At 38.3% G+C, this 18030-nt stretch overlaps 4 protein-coding genes across 18 annotated transcripts in view; 3 read left to right on the forward strand and 1 right to left on the reverse strand.

Annotated features, from left to right (window-relative positions):
• Positions 1-3605, forward strand: part of dip2bb (disco-interacting protein 2 homolog Bb) — a 39313-nt gene extending 35708 nt beyond the window's left edge. For all 4 annotated transcript variants that reach the window (XM_046383955.1, XM_046383957.1, XM_046383956.1 and 1 more), the window contains one exon: positions 495-3605. In XM_046383955.1, the coding sequence (XP_046239911.1) occupies positions 495-747 (253 nt within the window). In that variant the 3' untranslated portion in view covers positions 748-3605. The remainder of the gene's footprint in view (positions 1-494) is intronic.
• A 594-nt stretch (positions 3606-4199) lies between these two features.
• On the forward strand, positions 4200-9779 carry atf1 (activating transcription factor 1). 5 transcript variants are annotated; one of them, XM_046383964.1, is made up of 8 exons: positions 4200-4391; positions 5224-5327; positions 6666-6788; positions 6898-6995; positions 7084-7217; positions 7659-7841; positions 8356-8503; positions 8906-9779. In XM_046383964.1, the coding sequence occupies exons 2-8, from the start codon at positions 5229-5231 to the stop codon at positions 9048-9050; spliced, it is 930 nt and encodes a 309-aa protein (XP_046239920.1). In that variant the 5' UTR covers positions 4200-4391; positions 5224-5228; the 3' UTR covers positions 9051-9779. The 5 variants fall into 5 exon arrangements, with proteins under 5 accessions (XP_046239920.1, XP_046239916.1, XP_046239921.1 ...); XM_046383960.1 differs by having other exon boundaries at positions 4201-4391; positions 8350-8503; XM_046383963.1 differs by lacking the exon at positions 4200-4391 and adding an exon at positions 4418-4554 and having other exon boundaries at positions 8350-8503.
• A 2110-nt stretch (positions 9780-11889) lies between these two features.
• On the reverse strand, positions 11890-14029 carry LOC124056494 (methyltransferase-like protein 7A). The gene is made up of 2 exons (XM_046383966.1): positions 13453-14029; positions 11890-12685 (listed from the first exon to the last, which is right to left on the reverse strand). The coding sequence occupies exons 1-2, from the start codon at positions 13945-13947 to the stop codon at positions 12452-12454; spliced, it is 729 nt and encodes a 242-aa protein (XP_046239922.1). The 5' UTR covers positions 13948-14029; the 3' UTR covers positions 11890-12451.
• A 463-nt stretch (positions 14030-14492) lies between these two features.
• scn8ab (sodium channel, voltage gated, type VIII, alpha subunit b) overlaps positions 14493-18030 on the forward strand; it is a 46929-nt gene continuing 43391 nt past the window's right edge. For 7 of the 8 annotated variants that reach the window (XM_046383968.1, XM_046383971.1, XM_046383975.1 and 4 more), the window contains exon 1: positions 16416-17206. The gene's annotated coding sequence lies outside the window, so the exon portion shown is untranslated. Of the gene's footprint in view, positions 14528-16415; positions 17207-18030 lie in introns of those variants that run through there. The other variant, XM_046383969.1, reaches the window with a different exon arrangement.

Consider the following 18030-nt stretch of genomic DNA (forward strand, 5'->3'; position numbering starts at 1 on the left):
TGAGAATTCTGTTGATGTAAATACGTACATACATTATTAACTGCTCTGTGTGTAAGAGTTTTATCTAAGATGCTGAAATATGCACAGATATTCTTTTTTGTTTTGTTTTTACAAGGTGTTGAGTTTTACGTACCGCTGATCAAGAACCAGACTTCTTTTATTTTATGTTTATTTGCTTTCTTGCAGGGAGTTGGATGAACACCACTCTAATGTCTTTAATATGAAGCTACAGCCAGCAACCAGTTAGCTTAGCTTTAGGGCTGGAAACAGGCAAACAGCTAGCCTGGTTCTGTATGAAATAAAAAACTCAAGACTTATCAAGACGCCCAAAGTTCACTATTTAACATATTGCATTTGTTTAACTCATTTGTTTAACTTTAAGACTAGTATCAGTCTCTCAGCAAGAAAGCAAATAAATGTATTTCCCAAAATGTCAAACTGTTCCTTACTGGTTAGGACTGTATTCTCAGTCACCCTGTCCTTGTCCATCATAGTGCTGTGTTTACGTGGACCAACCTGCTGGTGGTGGTGTCGGAGCTGTGTGGTTCAGAGCAGGATGCGCTGGACCTGGTGCCTCTGATAACCAATGTTGTCCTAGAGGAGCACCACATCATCGTGGGTGTGGTGGTCATCGTGGACCCCGGCGTTATACCCATCAACTCCAGGGGAGAGAAGCAGCGCATGCACCTTCGCGACTCGTTCCTCGCCGACCAGCTGGATCCCATTTATGTCGCTTACAACATGTGAGGGGTTGTGGCATTCTGGGCTCGTTCATCCCCAGTCCACAGTGTAGGATCCCCACATACAGATAGTGAAAAGGAAAAAGCATGAACCACATGTACCGCCACCCAGCACTGTGTGACACCAGCATATCTTGGCCACTGCATGTGTGTGACTGGACTTGCCATGTTTGGAGTTGCTCACTGTGTTTTATAGATAGAATTTTGCAAATGGGACAGAAGCAACATGTGTGTTGTGCTTCATATGGCAAAGAGGGAAAAAAAATCCCCTGCTGCACTTTTTTTTGTGGAAAGGGCAAAACAATACATACAGCAAGACCACTTTGGAAATTAGTTCTGTATTAATGTCTTTGTGAAAATTCATCTTCTTATTCTGTACCTACCTACCACAAACCTCTTAAAACACTTTCCCTTGTGTGTCTACACAGATTCTAGGAGCTACTAAACTTGGATCAGCAACTTAAAATACTTTTACATGCAGCTTTCAAACAAACTCACAGAAATGCAATTGCAGGGCAGAAGAAAACAAACCATTAAAGGAGTAGCCCATCTCAGTCTGTGTGCATTATTTAGAAAGTTTATTTTGTCCCATAATGATGAAGCCAAATAGATGTTTCTGCCCTAATTATATTTCCTGCCTTATAAAACTTCAGCCATACATTCCTATCTTAATTTTTAATGAATCTGTTATTAATGGCTGTTTATTCTCCTCTGATTAGAGTAGGATCCAAACCATGACAGATATTTAAATGAATCAAAAGAGGAAAGAGGCCATATTCTGTACTGTACTTGTAAAGGCCTGTGGTATTTTGGATACTTAATGCTATTGTATAGATATTTTTAATTGTATAAATGTATAAATGCTTGACTTGCCTCTCTTAGTTGATGGTTTCTGGATAGCGAATCCAGCTGGGAGATGATAACAGTAGCATAAAGAAGACTGTAAATAAGATTTAACAGTTTTGACAGTACTTTCGAATATTAGTTGTGTAATGGAGGGTAATTATGAATCACTTTAAAGGATTATTAGTCAGGATAGATATAACATTGCACTTTCTCAAAAAATTGTCTATTTTATTATAACGATGAGGCATTATAACTAATGGTTCAGGAGCAAATATTATTCTAAGGATTCTGGCTGGAAGAGCTTTGAGAGTTTACCAGGGAGGGCTATCGCTGTTAACGCCAGGGACCTTTCCTGTCGCTGCATCGGGGGAAAAAAATGGTGTAATTAGAAGGCTAAAACCAATATCATGACTGTTTTCAGGCTACCAGGTTATTTTGTAAAAATGTAAAAGATAGATCCACTACTGTTCATCTAATATTCATTGCCATAGTACTTTGTATTGCTAAACAGTCAGCCCCCTCCCCTCAGTTTTGTACTGCGACTATTCCTTTTCCTCCTCACACTCGAAGTTCATTCGAACTTTGTTTTGTCTTTGTGATACGTTGTAAAGAATTGCTTTGAATTTCAGCAGGATTGTTATTGGTACTGTAAGTCTGTTGTCAATAGAAGCAAGTCACCATGTATCTGGATTATTTTGTGTTTAGTCACTGGATGTATAAGCACTTGTGAATGCAGTTGCAAAGCTGAGCCACATCTGAAACATCCTTGATTGGCAAGTACAGTAATTGTATGAAAAAGAAAAGGGTAAAAAATATATATATATATATTTGCATCAAGATGTATTTGCAAAATGTATTTGGTTTCCTCCTATCTTGTGCGATTCTTGTGCTTTTTGCCATAATTTATCGATTCTTTGTACTGGATTATACTGTATTTCAGTGATGAATCCTTAATGTCAGCATGTAAATAGGTTTTTATTTTATGACTTTTGCAATTCTCCCATTATAACATGCAATCAAACACACAACATTAGAAAGATGTTTAATCCTTTCAAGGTTAACAGGAATTTGCTTCATTGAATTACTTCACATTGCGCAGGTGGTATCTGCAATAGGTTTCGAATGCGCGGACTGATTTCAACTATCACCACTTTCTCTTAAATGTGCTAATAATTTTTAAAAATATCTATAATGCTTGACATTTTATTTTGCCCAGTTTTAAGCTGAACTTAAAAAAGACTAACAGCACTTCATCTTAGTTTTAACATTGTATCCTACATTTGCAGCAAAGTTTGCAAAGTTTGACTCGGCCAAGCACAAGAAGAAATCAGCTTGAGGAACATCTCATTTCCAGTCACAGATGGAGGAGATATATATGTATGTAACTGTGTATTCAGGGAATAAAACTCATCACACAGGGATGGACCAGGTGGTCCCTTGGTGCAATCTGTGAATAATACCCATAAAATGTAGACATTTGTCAAAACAGTTCCTGTAATTAAGGCAGACTTTGCAAACCTAATCAGCAAAAAGAGGGGTTATTGACAGCTAGTGTCCACTTACCATCTACCTGCTTTGCTGGGAAGTTTACGAGGGCTTCCTTTGGTTTCCGCTCTTACACACTATGCAATTTAATTGACAGTGCAATTTAATTTCAAACCTTGCACAGTCTGGTGAAATATATACGCTTATACATTTTTGTAATAACTAACAACAGAGGACTGATTAAATTGAACCATTAGTGTACTTAAGGTTGCATTAATCTCTCTTGAGTTGTTCTTTCAATATTTTGTGTATGCACTCTTGGTATATTGTATATTAATTATTTGGTGAACTCTAAACTGCTCCATGAGGGTGTGATCCACTGAAAAATCTTTAATGTTTTAACTCATATAAGTAAGAAATTGAGGTGGTACACCCCTTCCCATTTTTCTCATTTATTTTCTAACTTGGTTTGTTGTACTTTGTTTTATACTTTATGTAAAAGTAATACATAATAAACAAAAGCATTTAATCATTTCAAGTGTCTTAATGGTGAGATTAATTGAAATGAACTTCTTGGATTAATATACAACTTGTATCCTCACTGTGAAGACATTTAGAGAATTTGTCAAAATTGAACAAGAAAGATTTTGGTTGCAAAATAGGTAGTAAGATCTATGAAAGTACCATTGAAAAACTCATGCAATATGATCAATCAAATGTACCTAACTCTTTGTATGAAGTTAGAAGTCTGTGCAATGAGCCATGAAGAGCTTTGAGACCCATGTGTATACATTTCTGAAAAGTCCAACATGTGTTTACATATTATTGGATTATTATTACTGGTGCATTACCATGTACACAGACTTCCCAGAATGCCCCAGCTGGCCAGTTCTAAGGGCTTTATTCACTGTTGGGTAGTTTACAAAAAATCCTCATGTTTTATATGATAAACATATAATTTAAGTTAAAAGTACTGTATTTTAATAATAAATATATAAATAAACCGTGTTTACATTAATTGACTGTAACAAAACTGACTTTTTTTATTCTGTTCTTCGGTGTCCACCAGTTGCTCAAACTCTTTCCACCAATCACGAAACGTAAAGAAACTAATACGTAATGCGTATTCGCAATCCAGCACCGCCCATTTCCTTTGAGGAAAAAAAGTAGTCAGCTATTTTTTAGCTGACATCTTAGTATTTTTAGCTGTTAGCCACTACTGCTAAGTAACTTTTCAAGATATTTCTTGTTTCAAAGTGTATACACGAGTTGCACGAAGTCCACGCTGTGAACAAGAGCAGTTACGCGACCTTTGAGAAGGTAAATTAAGGCTGGGTGAGCGGTAATATTTGTGCACGTCTGCCACTCTGCTCCGCTGTGGCGGTAATGGCGGCTGTTGCTTCGTCAACTCCTCGCCGTTTTACGAAAAGGGAAGGTGTAGTTAGCTTAATGGCTCCCCGTATCGCTGACGTCTATTGACGCGGTAACTTGCGTGCCAGTGACAGAGTTACACATATTTGCTCATTGAGACAAAAGCTCGTCCACGCTGTGAACCAGAGTAATGAAACTTGCCTCGTTTGCAGCTCCTAAACTGATATTTTTAACGGATTAAACTGGTTAACATCCGTTTGAGTGAACGTTAGCTACCATAAACCAGCAATGGTAATGTTGGTGAGCTCGAACATTCTGGCAATAGCGGGAACGGCTCAAAAGAATAACTTTACATTTCCGCTGATTACGTTTAGTTGTGACGAAGTCAATTTTTGCATGCAGTTAAATCATGCGGGGGGGAAAAGTTAATAGTATTGACTGTCGGGCCTAGCTGTGTTCCGTTACTCGTGTTAACATTAGTTGCATTGGCTAACACGTTTGAACCAAAGAGGAAGTCATTTTTTATTCACCTTTAGCAGAAACTCACTTTCTAACTTCAGAAGAAACTGGGAGCTAAAATAAGAAACTGTGATTTGGCATTGGTCTGATGTTTCCACGCGTGGGAAGAGTTGTTAATGAACGCTTTATCAGCAAATAACTCGGCGCACAGGCCACCGCGGAGTAGTTACAGCGTATTACAGGCAGGCAACCCCGCTGCAGACAGTTGTTATGTCACATTAGAGCCATTGTAAAAAGGTAATATTGATTTATTTGTTCCCAGTTACTATGGAAGAGGTACAGCAGGGCAGCAATGGAACCGAGTCCCAGACTGCCATCATTCCCACTACCATCACAACTACTCAGTTCTCACAGATAGCCCAACAGGTAACTGATAGATCCCTTTACCACCCAGTGCCATTAAAAACCTTAAAATCTTATAACTAGCGCCATACCATATATAGTGCTTGCAGTGCTACATAAATACAGATTTAAATATTAACCACGTTTGTTGTAGCTCTTGCTGTCATCCGACATAATATAGAGAAGGGTCCAAGAAGACAGTCAGTTTCTTTACAAAAATATTGTCGAAGTAATTTGCATGACTTTGGAAGTCGTTAGAGTACTTATCCTCACTGTCCACTATAAATCAAGTTTTTAACAAAATACTTACTTGTCAGTCTTGCAATATAGGCAGGGACTGCTATATTATGGGGTTTCCGGGATAGTGTCACCTGTCTGCCAGATTTTGTTCGTCTATTGCTATTGTATTTATTTGATACCTGTTGGTGTACGAGAAGCTGTTCCAATAACTATTTTGATAGTATAAAACAGTCTGTTCGTGAATTTCCTGTCTGACTTCAAAGCCATCATGATAAGATAGTGGTTCTCAACTTTTATGGAGGCAAAGCACGCACTGCTTTAAAACCGTAAATGTTGGTAGATAAACAAATATATATTCATACTGCCAGGAGACCCATTGTGTGCCTACTTAGATGAAATTACATAATTAGATTTTTAAAAATAGATTTTAAATGATCGGTTCATTCAAATTACAAATTTTCCATTGGTTGCTCTTGATATCTTCATAGAGGTTGTTTTGGTTTTATGAGATATCCATTTTGAAGATTTCAGCCAACAGCCCACTACAAAGATGGAAAATAGAATTATTCCCAAATTATCAAAAGATTTTATTTGAGACCTCAGTGTGAACTTGTCTTTGCAAAAACAATATTTCGATTACTCAAGACAGCCTTCACCAACAGTTTTTAGGGATTATTGCTCCACTTGGATGTGGATGCTGTGAAAACCATTCACGTTGAGGTATGTAGATTATTCACAGTAACCAGGACATCATCTCTGGAAAAACACATTGCTGCTGAGTTTTTCAGATCTATTTTTAAATTACCTGAGAGACACAAGCAAAATTCCACTGTCTCTATATTGTATTCGGTGCCAGTAACATTGCTGATAGACACATCATTACTAACTAGCTAGTAGATGTGACTGTAAAAGTATACCTATCTCACTGGCTTGATGCCACTAGAGATAAGTGAAGCAACTATGTTTTGTATGTTGTGTAATTTGAGTGAAAGGGCGACCGTGCCTTAAATTAAATGAAACTGCAGCGAGCTTTTGAACTCACTTTTTTGTGCACACAAATTGAACTACCATGGTAAGTATACTGTATTTTGTGAAGTCAAATTTGTGTTTGTGTTTTTGTAGATGTCACTGGGTGGTTCTTCTGTCGCTGTGGTACAGCTACCCGGGGGTCAGTTGCAGGTTCAAGGAGTGATCCAGTCTGCACAGTCATCAGTCATTCAGTCCCCTCAGATGCAGACTCCACAGGTGAGACTACCTGTTTAGATTATCTTCATAGTTTCTTTTTTTTTTAATAATTATGCCATTTTAAAGAATTACTTATATGCACTTTGTTAATTCAACTCCCTCTTTCAAGGCCCCGGGTACAGATAGTGAAGATTCACAGGACTCATCAGACAGTGGAGTTACAGCCCGGAAGACCAGAGAAAAACTGGCAAGACGGCCTTCATACAGGTAAATAAAACTACAAGCACAGACACAACACAAAAGTAGTCTTGTGAGTAATACTTACTCAAGTGACCCTCCTCCTCTCACCTTGTAGAAAAATCCTAAATGATCTTTCAGCTGAGGAAGTGACACACATCGAAGGAAAGGATAACAGCCCAGCTTCCACAGGAGTGACAGGTGTTACAGTACCCACAACCCCAATCTACCAGACCAGCAGTGGCCAGTACAGTACGAACCTCTTTCTTCTATAGTATTTGTATGATAAAGAATGGGTCCCAAAGTGGGATCTGCTGGGATTTGCTTTCAAATATGTATTTATAGGCCATAGAATTCATTCATTTCAATTCAGTTCAATTTCCAAAGCAAATTCAGGATAATTATGATAGTTATGTGTGATTACTTGCTTTCATGGTAGTACGGTCACCGGACAGCTGTATAGTGGAAACCAAACTTCTTGTCAGCTAATGGGCAAAACACAGAAAAAAGGGATTTTTTTTAAACCTATCATACTAAAATTGAACAAATTTTGTATTAAATTTAAGATGTATTAAATGTAACCTATTTAAAGAAAAAGAATGCAATTGATGTTAATCTAGCAATCTAAAATGTGATTTTTTTTTTTTATTTGTGCTTTAACCAGTGCTGATGCCCTCTGTGTAATTATTCTAGTCACTATAGCCCCTAATGGCACAATCCAGCTGGCAACTCCAGGGTCTGAAGGCATTCAGGGTCTACAGGCTGTCACCATGGCCAACGCTGGTGGAGCCCAGCAGAGCACTACTGTCCTTCAGTATGCGCAGACACCGGACGGCCAGCAGATACTGGTACCTAGCAACCAGGTTGTTGTACAAGGTGAGCAAGACCTGGCATCTCCTAAGAAAATGTATGTGAATGTCTAAGATTTTTAAGCCAATTTTATCCCCTAATGTAACTTCTCCACTTTGACTCAGCTTTTTTTTTTTTTTTTTTTTTTTAATGTAGTGCCATTGCAATTGGAATGTAACTTTATTTCAAGGTGCCTTTCTCCTAAGAGGATGGTTTGATTACAGTTCAATTAATATCAAGGTGAAAACATTGTTAACAGTCCTTAGGTTGCCTATTTAATGTGTCTCAGGACAGACTAAAAAGGTAGAAATCAAAGTAAAAAACTCTTCATGAAGCTCGTGACAGAGCCGTGTGTGTTAATGCTCACTTAAAAATAAGCTGGGTTCAATAACAAACATTTCTTCTGATAGGCTCCATTGTTGTGTTTATGGTCAACAAAAAATTGCTGTCTAAACTTCACATATGAGATATCTGAAGTTATGCATGCTGTGCGGCGGTGCTGTTTGCCACCTTTTGACCGATGTGTTTCCGTCAGGTGCAGGAGGAGAGCTGCAAACATACCAGATTCGTACAGCTCCCACATCCAGTTCCCTGCCTCAGACTGTAGTTGTGTCCTCTCCTGTGGGACTGTCTCAGGCCAAGACTGACGATCCAACAGTGAAGAGGGAAATCAGGCTTGCCAAAAATAGGTACGTGTACAGTTTATTATGAGTTTTGGGGAGTGAAATCAAAGTGACAAAAATGTGAAGTGACAAACATTCTGGAAAATACTCGTTTTTTGGGACCAACACCAATATTGGGGAGTAAAAAAAACTGCGATAGTGATAGATCACCTGATACAGTACACACATGTTTTCATATTGATGTCTCCAATGTTTATCTCCTGTGTTAGGTCAATAGCAGCTAATACAATTGGCAAGCTAAAACTGTAGCTTTGGGCAAATATGGTTCATGATATGAAGAAAATCTTCCTTCAGGGCGGATTGTAATTTTTTGTCAATAGTAACAATACTGTACATTTTGATGTACTTTAGGTGTGCTCAATTCGTATTCTTTCAATTGGACTAACTGGCGTTTTTCCTCCCGCTTAGAGAGGCAGCCCGTGAATGTCGAAGGAAGAAAAAGGAATATGTAAAATGCCTGGAAAACCGTGTAGCTGTTCTTGAAAACCAAAACAAGACCCTGATTGAAGAACTAAAAACATTAAAGGACCTTTATTGTGTGAAAACAGGATAAGTTGTTTGAATACAGGTTGAGGATTGAGACGTAATGTTGGAGTGGCAGAGCTCGGCCCTTTGAACGTGAACGGGGTTTCTGGGAACATTTCATTTCAGGTTGAGATCCTCCACTTTTTTACTCTGTTTAATATAAAAGTGACTTGTAATGGCAGAAAGATATACTCGACAAATAAAAAAAGAATTTGGCCATTTTTCCATCTGCTGTTTTTTTTTTGTTTTTGTTTTTTTAATTTGCTAATGCTATAACATTTATAGTTGTGTATATTTTTAATACTGGGAGGTTTGAAATTGAAATTGTGAGCTTTAACTTTGAGTTTCAGTTTCTAAATGTGTCCCTTTCCTTCTTTCTTGTGTTTTTAAATACATTGTTGTTAGAGGTTTTCTTTTTAATCTTCTAACAGCATCTGCAGAATTTTGACTGTATAATTACTACACAGACATAATTCCTCTTTATTTTGTGAACCAGCAATTCCCCCCATTCCTTATAAGGATATGTTACGATTGTCATTCCTTATTTTTGTGCAATGAAATATAAAGGGTAACAGAAATTATGACATTGAGTGATGTTTGTTTGGTTGTTTTTTTGGCAGTTACTTAGACAATCAGGGAAAAAAAGCACAGTGTCCAGGTAATATTTATTATGTACATCTTGGGAGGGGTGGGGAAGAAGAACAAACAGAAATGTTGCTGATTCTGTAAGTAAATAAATATATTTTCACTCAATAAATTCACTGTGGCAAGCATATTTTTGTTCAGTTCAAATGAAACTGTAAGCGGATATAATGACTGGACTCAGAGTGTCTATGTTCTTGGCCTTGTCAAGTGACTAACCTCTTGCGCCTCAATGTGTCAGATGAATTTCAGATACCAGCAGCCTCTAGATCCCTTCTTGTTGCTCCAGTAATCTTGCTTCCATCCCAAAGATGGCACCACAGACGCTTAAGCTCTTGCTGGATCTGTGACAATGACATTTTCCAGAAAGTGTCAAGTTTCATTACATGAGATTATGTAACTTTGTCACTACAGCAGCTGTAATTTACAGCTATATATATTTTTATATATTTAACTGAAGCAGAAACAGGAGTGGAGGGAAGGGAAACATGGCATGTAGGTGATTCTGAAGCTAACATAACGGATCTGAATTCACTTCACCTTTCCGAACCGATCGACTGACTTTTATCAAAAGTGACTGCAAAACATTCTCTCACTTGTTGACTGTAGTGAGAAAGATCTTACAAGGAAAATCATACATTTTACTTACCTACTGTATTTATTAAATATAATAGTTAAATTACATCACCTATTCACCACCCTGTTATGTAAATGTGTACAGTTTATTTAAACCTACAGTCTGAAGGTATAAAGATGAATCAGTAATAATAATAAAAAAAAACACATAAACTGTCATCTCACATTAGTGAGTCAGTGAAATGTAAAGGCCCATTTGTGTAATGTGGAAAAACACCGGAATGGAAGAATCACATGCCTCTTTCTCCAATTTAATCTAACTCGGTTCCTTGTTTCAAATACAATTTGACTGACAATGTGTGACTTTCTCGATGACAGTGTGTTAAGATAAGAACTTTATTGATCCCGCAGGAAATGGTTGTGCCAGGGTTGTAACACAAAGAAGCATACCAAAGTAGAAAGTAATTTCCCCACAAAATATAATATATATATATAAAAAATAAGAGTATATACATGAGATATAGATAGATAACGGCAATATGGAAATATATATATATTTTCGACTAACCAAACCCTCAGAGGGCCAGAACAAGCCCTGAACTGGGATTTGCAGCATACTGAAGTGCAGTATTAACAGCAGAGGCCTGAGTCGAAATCTGGACTTATCTCTGTTTTCTGACTTTCCACTCTGTTCACATGGCGCACATTGCTGGATAAACGCGTGTCTGATAAAAACGCCTGCGAACTGTGTACCAGGTGGTGTTATTCCTGAGCAGAAACTGACTGATAAGCTTCACACAAGCAGTCTGTTGTGCGCACTGCAGATGAAAGCTGGAGGCAAACAGTAAACACAATGAACACACAAATACGGAGGTGTGATGGCAGGGTGTTGGGTTTTACGCTCAGGCAGCAGCGAGGCCATCGATGTGAGTGAAGACGCAAATAAAACACTGTTTCCCGCAGCACTCATCGGACGTAGCAGGCTAATAAAGAGAGCCAAGGTGTAGACAACTACGTCCACCCCAACTCGCCTCTCACTTCCTCCATATCCAGTCCAGAGCCGAATGTAAACTAGTCATAATCCAATTGCGTCCCTGCTCGAGCGCAGGTACGTCTGGAAGTGCGAGTTTGAGTCAGTGCAGTTCACGGTGAAGTCCTGAGAGGAAGATTTCGTCCCACTGCCACACAGCTGAGCTCCGTGGCAGTGGGACACGCCCTCTGTGTGTCCGCAAATTTGCTTACGTTTCTTATGAGCTTTTTTATTATTATTATTATTTAGGCATTTTCTCGTTGTATAAATGTTTCACTGCAGGCCAGCAATGAAAACACAGGCTTGTTATATCTTAGAATAAAAGGCAAAGTCAACATTTAAGAAGGCAGTCTGCATTCTTTACTGTAACAAGACTTCATTTTCTTCTCAGCTAATCTCCAACAGCCTTACTGAGGGTGGGGGCACCATAACAGAAACGACTTTTAGATAAAGATTACTCTCTTAATGTCTGAGCGACAGTGCCCGTATTTCACCACACGGTGGCGCAAACACGCTGCAGTGCATGAGAGGTAAGTGAGAAAGCAAGTGCAAGTTGCCCCAAAATTTGTACCGTCCAGTCTCATCTCAATGCTTAAAAGGACAGACAATGAAAGAAAAATCATGTCACAGGATTTAACTCTTTAATCACAAAAAAACAGTCAAGTTAATCACATCATAAAACAGGTCTTTTTAGTGTCACAGCGGTCATAAAATGTATGGATGAATCGAGCAACAAGATTCAAGATTTTTTCTTGTCATTATGCAAGAACAACGATATTTTGTAAATAACAGGACACTGATCAACACTGACAGAAATTCCTTATGGTAATATGATACTGATTTATGTTTCTCAGCAAGCAACATGAGGATGGGGAAGTACACACAGAAGGTGAAATAAACACTAAGGTATATTCTCCACTTAAACTACATGCAGAATTAGCACTGTGCTGTCTAGGTTAGATGGTTTTTCACTGTCAAAATAGTTTGACACAGAGACAGAATGATTTTTCAATACAAAAATAAAATTAGTATCAAAGTGATTGGTGTTATCTCTATCATTGGTCAAAATATTATCACAGAGGCATTTAGTGATTGGCATATAAACACATTGATTGTTAGGGGAGTTTCCTACAAAGCTAAATCAGACTATTCTTTTTTTTTATTTTACTATTTTTATTTTTCTATTTTACAGCATAGCCTACAATGTGTGGTTTCATTAAGAAGTTGAGTGGCGCTTGGATGTGTTTCAAGTTGAGTTTGGAGAATCCAGCTGACTCCAGATATTTCCATGTTTCCCGGGTCAGCTCGCAACCATCACCACAGTAGTACCAAACGGGCTGGAGAACATACTGGAAAAAGTATGACCAAGTCGAGGGGTCTGCCATAACATGCTCCATGAAATAGAAGGCTCCACCCTGCAATACAAACATTCATGATATGTGCACACAAACAAAATTGTATCCATTTCACCTGCTAAGTGTTTTCCTCATTGGCAGAAATGGGTTTTTATACTTTGCTCAATATGTAATGAATTTTTTTGTTAAATTTTATGTTTGAAGGCACACTGTTAGACGGTATCACTTTTGGCAAATATAAATGCTTACAAAATAAGCTGAATAAAACGTGACCATGACACAGCAGTGGCATTATCTGTTGTATCATACAGTATATAGTATGTAATGTTTGCACACAGGTCAAAGGTATCAATAACAAAAAGGCAAAAGATAGATGGACAAATAAAAGTGTCAAAGTCTAAAGACTTTGGTTGGTACATGCGAGGGGTCATTTCCGTTTTACATGTTTTGCATCAGCCTGTTAAAGTAAATAAATCATTATGCTCTCTCGTTACACTTTCAAGCTAGAAAACAATATGTTTGTCGATATATAACATATAATTTGTTAATGAGGTCTCATTTGCCTATTTTAATATATATACAAATATTATAAGTACATCACATAAACATGTTATTTTAGAATTCAAAAATAAACTTTCTTATCGCTGACAAATGTTAGAATGTAGTAAAATGAATGGTTAATCCAGAAACTTCAGCACAGCTACTCTAAATTCAGTAGCCTCAATAAATTTCATTGAGGCTAATATTGAATTATATTATATTAAATTGAGGCTAGAATAAATTTTACTCTGAGCTAACGGCTAATTCGGGAGCTGCAGATGACTTACTGGTCTCAGTATGCGGTGAGCCTCACGCAGAGTTTGCGGTATGCTGTTGACAGAGCAGAGCACCAGGGTGCAGACAACAACGTCTACCGAATCGTTCTCAACTGACCCCATGTCCTCTCCGGAAGCCACAACAAACCTCTCATATGTGAGGTGGTCATTCTGGCCCATGCTTGTCTTCAGATAATTCTGGAAATGGGGGTTCGGGTCAGTGCAGATAACCTTGCAGCCAGGTGGATAATACTGAAAATTTGTGCCCGTGCCGCAGCCGATCTCCAGAAGTGTGAGCTGCCCGCCAGCCTTTCTGAACTCTGTGAGGGTGCGAAAAAGCTCCTTCTTCTTGTCGTGCATTTTCTTGTTGTAAAGTACAGAGCAACGATATAAAAACACCGGGAAGAAACGTTTGTATAGTCGATACAGACCGACCGCTTCGATCAGATGAAGGGGCAAGCACAAGACATTGACAATTAAAGAAAAAAATCGCATAAGGAAAGTCATTTTTGCGTACCCTAAACTGCGTGATGCCCAGCAGACTCAACAGCGAACCACGGACGTATCCAAGTAGATATAAGAAGGGAAGTCCGGTTTACATTTCCAAAATAAAGGTCGACAAGTCTAAACGTATTGCTGTGTGTAGAAATGATTTCTTTTCAAATTCAAAGCCAGCTTTCATTACCATGAAATAGGAATTATGCCAGTACTGTTATGTTATCTATTTTACACCGTCTTACTGAATTCAAACGGCTGCAACGGCAAACGGCAGCCGGAAACTGGTCGAACCTGCAAACATTTGATGAACACCCTTCAATTTTAACAACACAGGCGGTGATCAAATGACAACAAACTATTTATTTTTTTTATTGTTCGGCGTTGTTGACTTAGGTTTAACTATAAGTAAGTGTCACCTACTTCCCTAAGTGTATTTAGGCGGACACTTGAAAAAGCTTACAATGAGTTAACGTTAACATTGAGTTGGAATGGCTACCTTCAGACACGTTATTGTTTTGCCAATTTTAAATGAAAAGATGAATATGAGTCCTGACTTTCAAAGTCCTGACTTTCAAAGTCGAAGCTGCAAGTAAGTAATTGATTATTTTTGCCTCTTGGTGGCAGAAGAACTCAACAGGCTAACAAACCCACAATCTAACCCTCCCACATATTTAAGCTAACCGAAAATGTGTTATTAGCAAACAATTGGTGTGAGCAGAAAGGGATAAGATATAACCAGGGTTTTAGGATCCTGTTTTTGCCCCCTGTGCAATAGCTATCTTCTTAACAGCTCTTATTATTTTATTTATTTAGTATTTTTGTTAAAAATACTAAGACCCGAGATATTAAAAGGCACCGACTAGTTTGCTAGCTAACGTTGATTTTAGTCGCCAACTTTCTTTTGTCTGCCACGTCGTACTTTGTGTGTAGATGAAAATTGTTGCTGGCTGAGTGTGGGGTTCAGGGATCCATTTTTTGTCAAAGCAAAAATTATTGAACTAAAAAGGCCAAGACTATGATGACTATGTACGATGACTACTTTTAATTAGACCTGGATAAATATACATCAAGTCTAAGTCTAACAAAAATCTGTACAATTACTGCATTGTTCATCTGATACAAATCCTTTAAACTCCTTTAAATTAAAGCTGACACTTGAACTTCAGAGTGATTTATCAAAGTAATCTGAAGTTGAGGTCTACTTACTTACTTGTTCAGGGGCTTTCAGTTGTATCATACAGTCTTCATCTGCAGATGAAGTTTGCACTGTTGACATTTAACCGCTGGTGTTTAAACTTTCCTATAAGCATCTCTACAAGCAAAGCTGGGCTGGAAATGTTTATACATATGTATTTGCCAGTTTCAACAGTCAGTCTTCATCACTGACTTCTTTATCTTGTTAAGTTAAAACATATTGTTTCATAATACTTAAATATTTTCCATCCAATTTTATTGACTTGTCTGGGCCCAGGACACAGCAGTGCAATATGTAGCCCCTCATTAACAACCCCCTGAAATTTCCAGACTATTAGAGACTAGTCTCTCTCTCTCTCTCTGATGTCTCTTTGTCCCTTCTGCAGCATACAATGTAAATAATATCTAATGGGGATGATGTTATAGTCTTTGAGTGTTTACCCAGCTCACTATATTGAAATGCTGGCATGTGAATCATTTGTTTTCCTGTAGGCCATAAACTGCAGTTCTTCAAAATTCCACTAGATGGAGACATTGTCGGGTCACGTTCAAAACACAGAGCCCTGCACTCTGAAGGGTGAAGGCTTTAGAACAAAGTTCACTATATATTGAAAGTGATTTTTCAGTGACTGTACATGAGCAGATTGTGCACATGTTTGTTTTCTCAAAACTACTCAAACAAACAAAAAAATATCTGTCTCCTGCTAAGACAACATGGTAAGACACGCATGGTACAAGAACACAAAAACACTAAAAATGACCCAGATTCATTTGTTTACTCTCTGTCTGTTTATGACAGCATGCTGTAGAGAGAACTGCATTAATTAAAATAAGGTTTGTTTCAGGCTCAGACACTGCTAAACAGTACAAGTAGAGTGAAAGAAAAGGTGAATGAATGTTGGGAAATCCATCGCATTGGACTTTATTTCCCTCAGGTTCACCTTGGATCCTTTTTTTATTAATGACCTCTTGTTAATGATTGATAAAACAAATCTAGAGTGGGGGTGGGGGAACAGCATGAACATTTCCTTTTGAAGTTTGCGAAGCACTTTGTAAACCACTGAATACATTGTGGACTCCTGGTGTAAATGACCATGCATTTTGCCTGCATCATATATAGCACAATATTTGGTTGTGAATTATGTAAGTGTGAGATCTGGGTAGGGCAGTCATTTATAGGACTCCGTATGTATTATTTTGGGTTTACATCATAGATCTGAAGGTGAGTCTGTTTAGTGTATGTGGTTATATACAGGCAAAGCTTTTGAGACAATTATTCCATGTTTTGCATATGCATGCAGAATAATTTAAAGTTATGGTCACTGATTATATGCAATGTGGATCTCAGTTAGAGAAACAGACCTTTTTCACAGAAGACATTTTAGCTTCAGGGTCCTGGTGTTTTGCATGTTTAGCTGTAAAGGTTTCAGACTGATAAGTGATTGATTCGCAAGTCCATCAAATAAGGTGATTTTACTCAAAGAACAAACAATGCAAGTTGACTGAACTTTTTCACTAATTTTATGAGAAAAGATTACTTTTGAATTCATTTTTGTTTGGTCATGCACCTGCACACTTTAAAGTCAAATCAGCTTGCAAATTTGGTATCAAACTTTAATTGGTAAAGCAATAATGGGTCTATTGTTGGTATTCAATTTGTGTTTAAAAGTTTACACAAACTCAGTGTTTTCTTAAATGTGTCTTATAATTTCCAGGTGTGTTTCTGAGGATAATATGTAATCACACACAGATATTTTCAGATCGAGATGAAAACAAATATGCTCCTGGTCTAAATATCAGTCCCAATCGGAATATCAGCGACTGTTGTCACATGAACAGTGAATCCTGTTTTTTCTGCTTACGATGCTGCGGTCTCTTGTCCGTCATTGAAACTAAAGGCATTTACCGACACTCCCTAACAATTTGCTGAGAGTCATCAATTATGCAGGGTAGCCGCACGCACCGGGAAGGAAGATAGCAGCAACAATATGGCGACAGCCGCAGTTACTCTCGACTCTTTTCTACATCTGCAGTTCGGTGACAGCTCTCTGGATTTCTGTTAATGCGAGAAAAAGTAAGTAGACAATCTGTTTTCTGCTTTGTCTGATATTTTGTGTCGCGGGGTGGATCGCAGTCTTACTTTGTCGACTGACTGCATCCCAGTGCCGCAGAGCGGTCCCTCTCTCAGCATCCTTTCCTAGCGTCTGTGGAAAGCTCCTTGCCAGGGACGAATAGGTATGCGATGCATCAGTTAGAAGTGGAGAAGATGTGATTTTTCAAAGAGAGAGAGAGAGAGGGAAAAAAAAAACGAATTTGTGATGCGACGTGGCGGAAAACAGGGAGATAGCTGGTTATTTGGGGTGTTGGCCTGCAGCTGGATGCGATGACATTTCACTGTGTCAGAATGTGAAACATACGCATATGGGATGTAGAAGTGAGATCACGTAAAACTTCTCTGACTGTGTGTGTTCAGCCTATATGCGCCAAGTGCACGAATAATGCGTTGCTTGCAAAATCATTTTAGGGTGCAATTTTCTTGCTAGCTACCATCATTTTATAACTAAATAAAAAAATTTTTTTTTTACCACCACCCTCCACCTCTGCCCCCTCCCCCTCCTCCTCCCCCTTTTGCATTTCTGGAGACTGTATTGCGTGAGGATGTAGGTGCGTCTTTAGTTTGGCAGTCCTCAAAGGGACCGCGGCACCCCCTTTTTTTGGAATATCACGCAGTCTCTCCCATTAAAAACAAAAACAAACAGAAAAACAAGTCACATTTTCCCCATCATGTTGTTCATCTATAAGCCCGCATATGGAGTCTATGAATCTCTTTAGCCTAGACATTATATACGGGTGTGGTGTAGCCCCAAGGCCGCTTTACTTTCTCTCTCTCTCCTCTCT

Source organism: Scatophagus argus, chromosome 3 (genome assembly GCF_020382885.2).
Source record: "Scatophagus argus isolate fScaArg1 chromosome 3, fScaArg1.pri, whole genome shotgun sequence".
NCBI lineage: Eukaryota > Metazoa > Chordata > Actinopteri > Scatophagidae > Scatophagus > Scatophagus argus.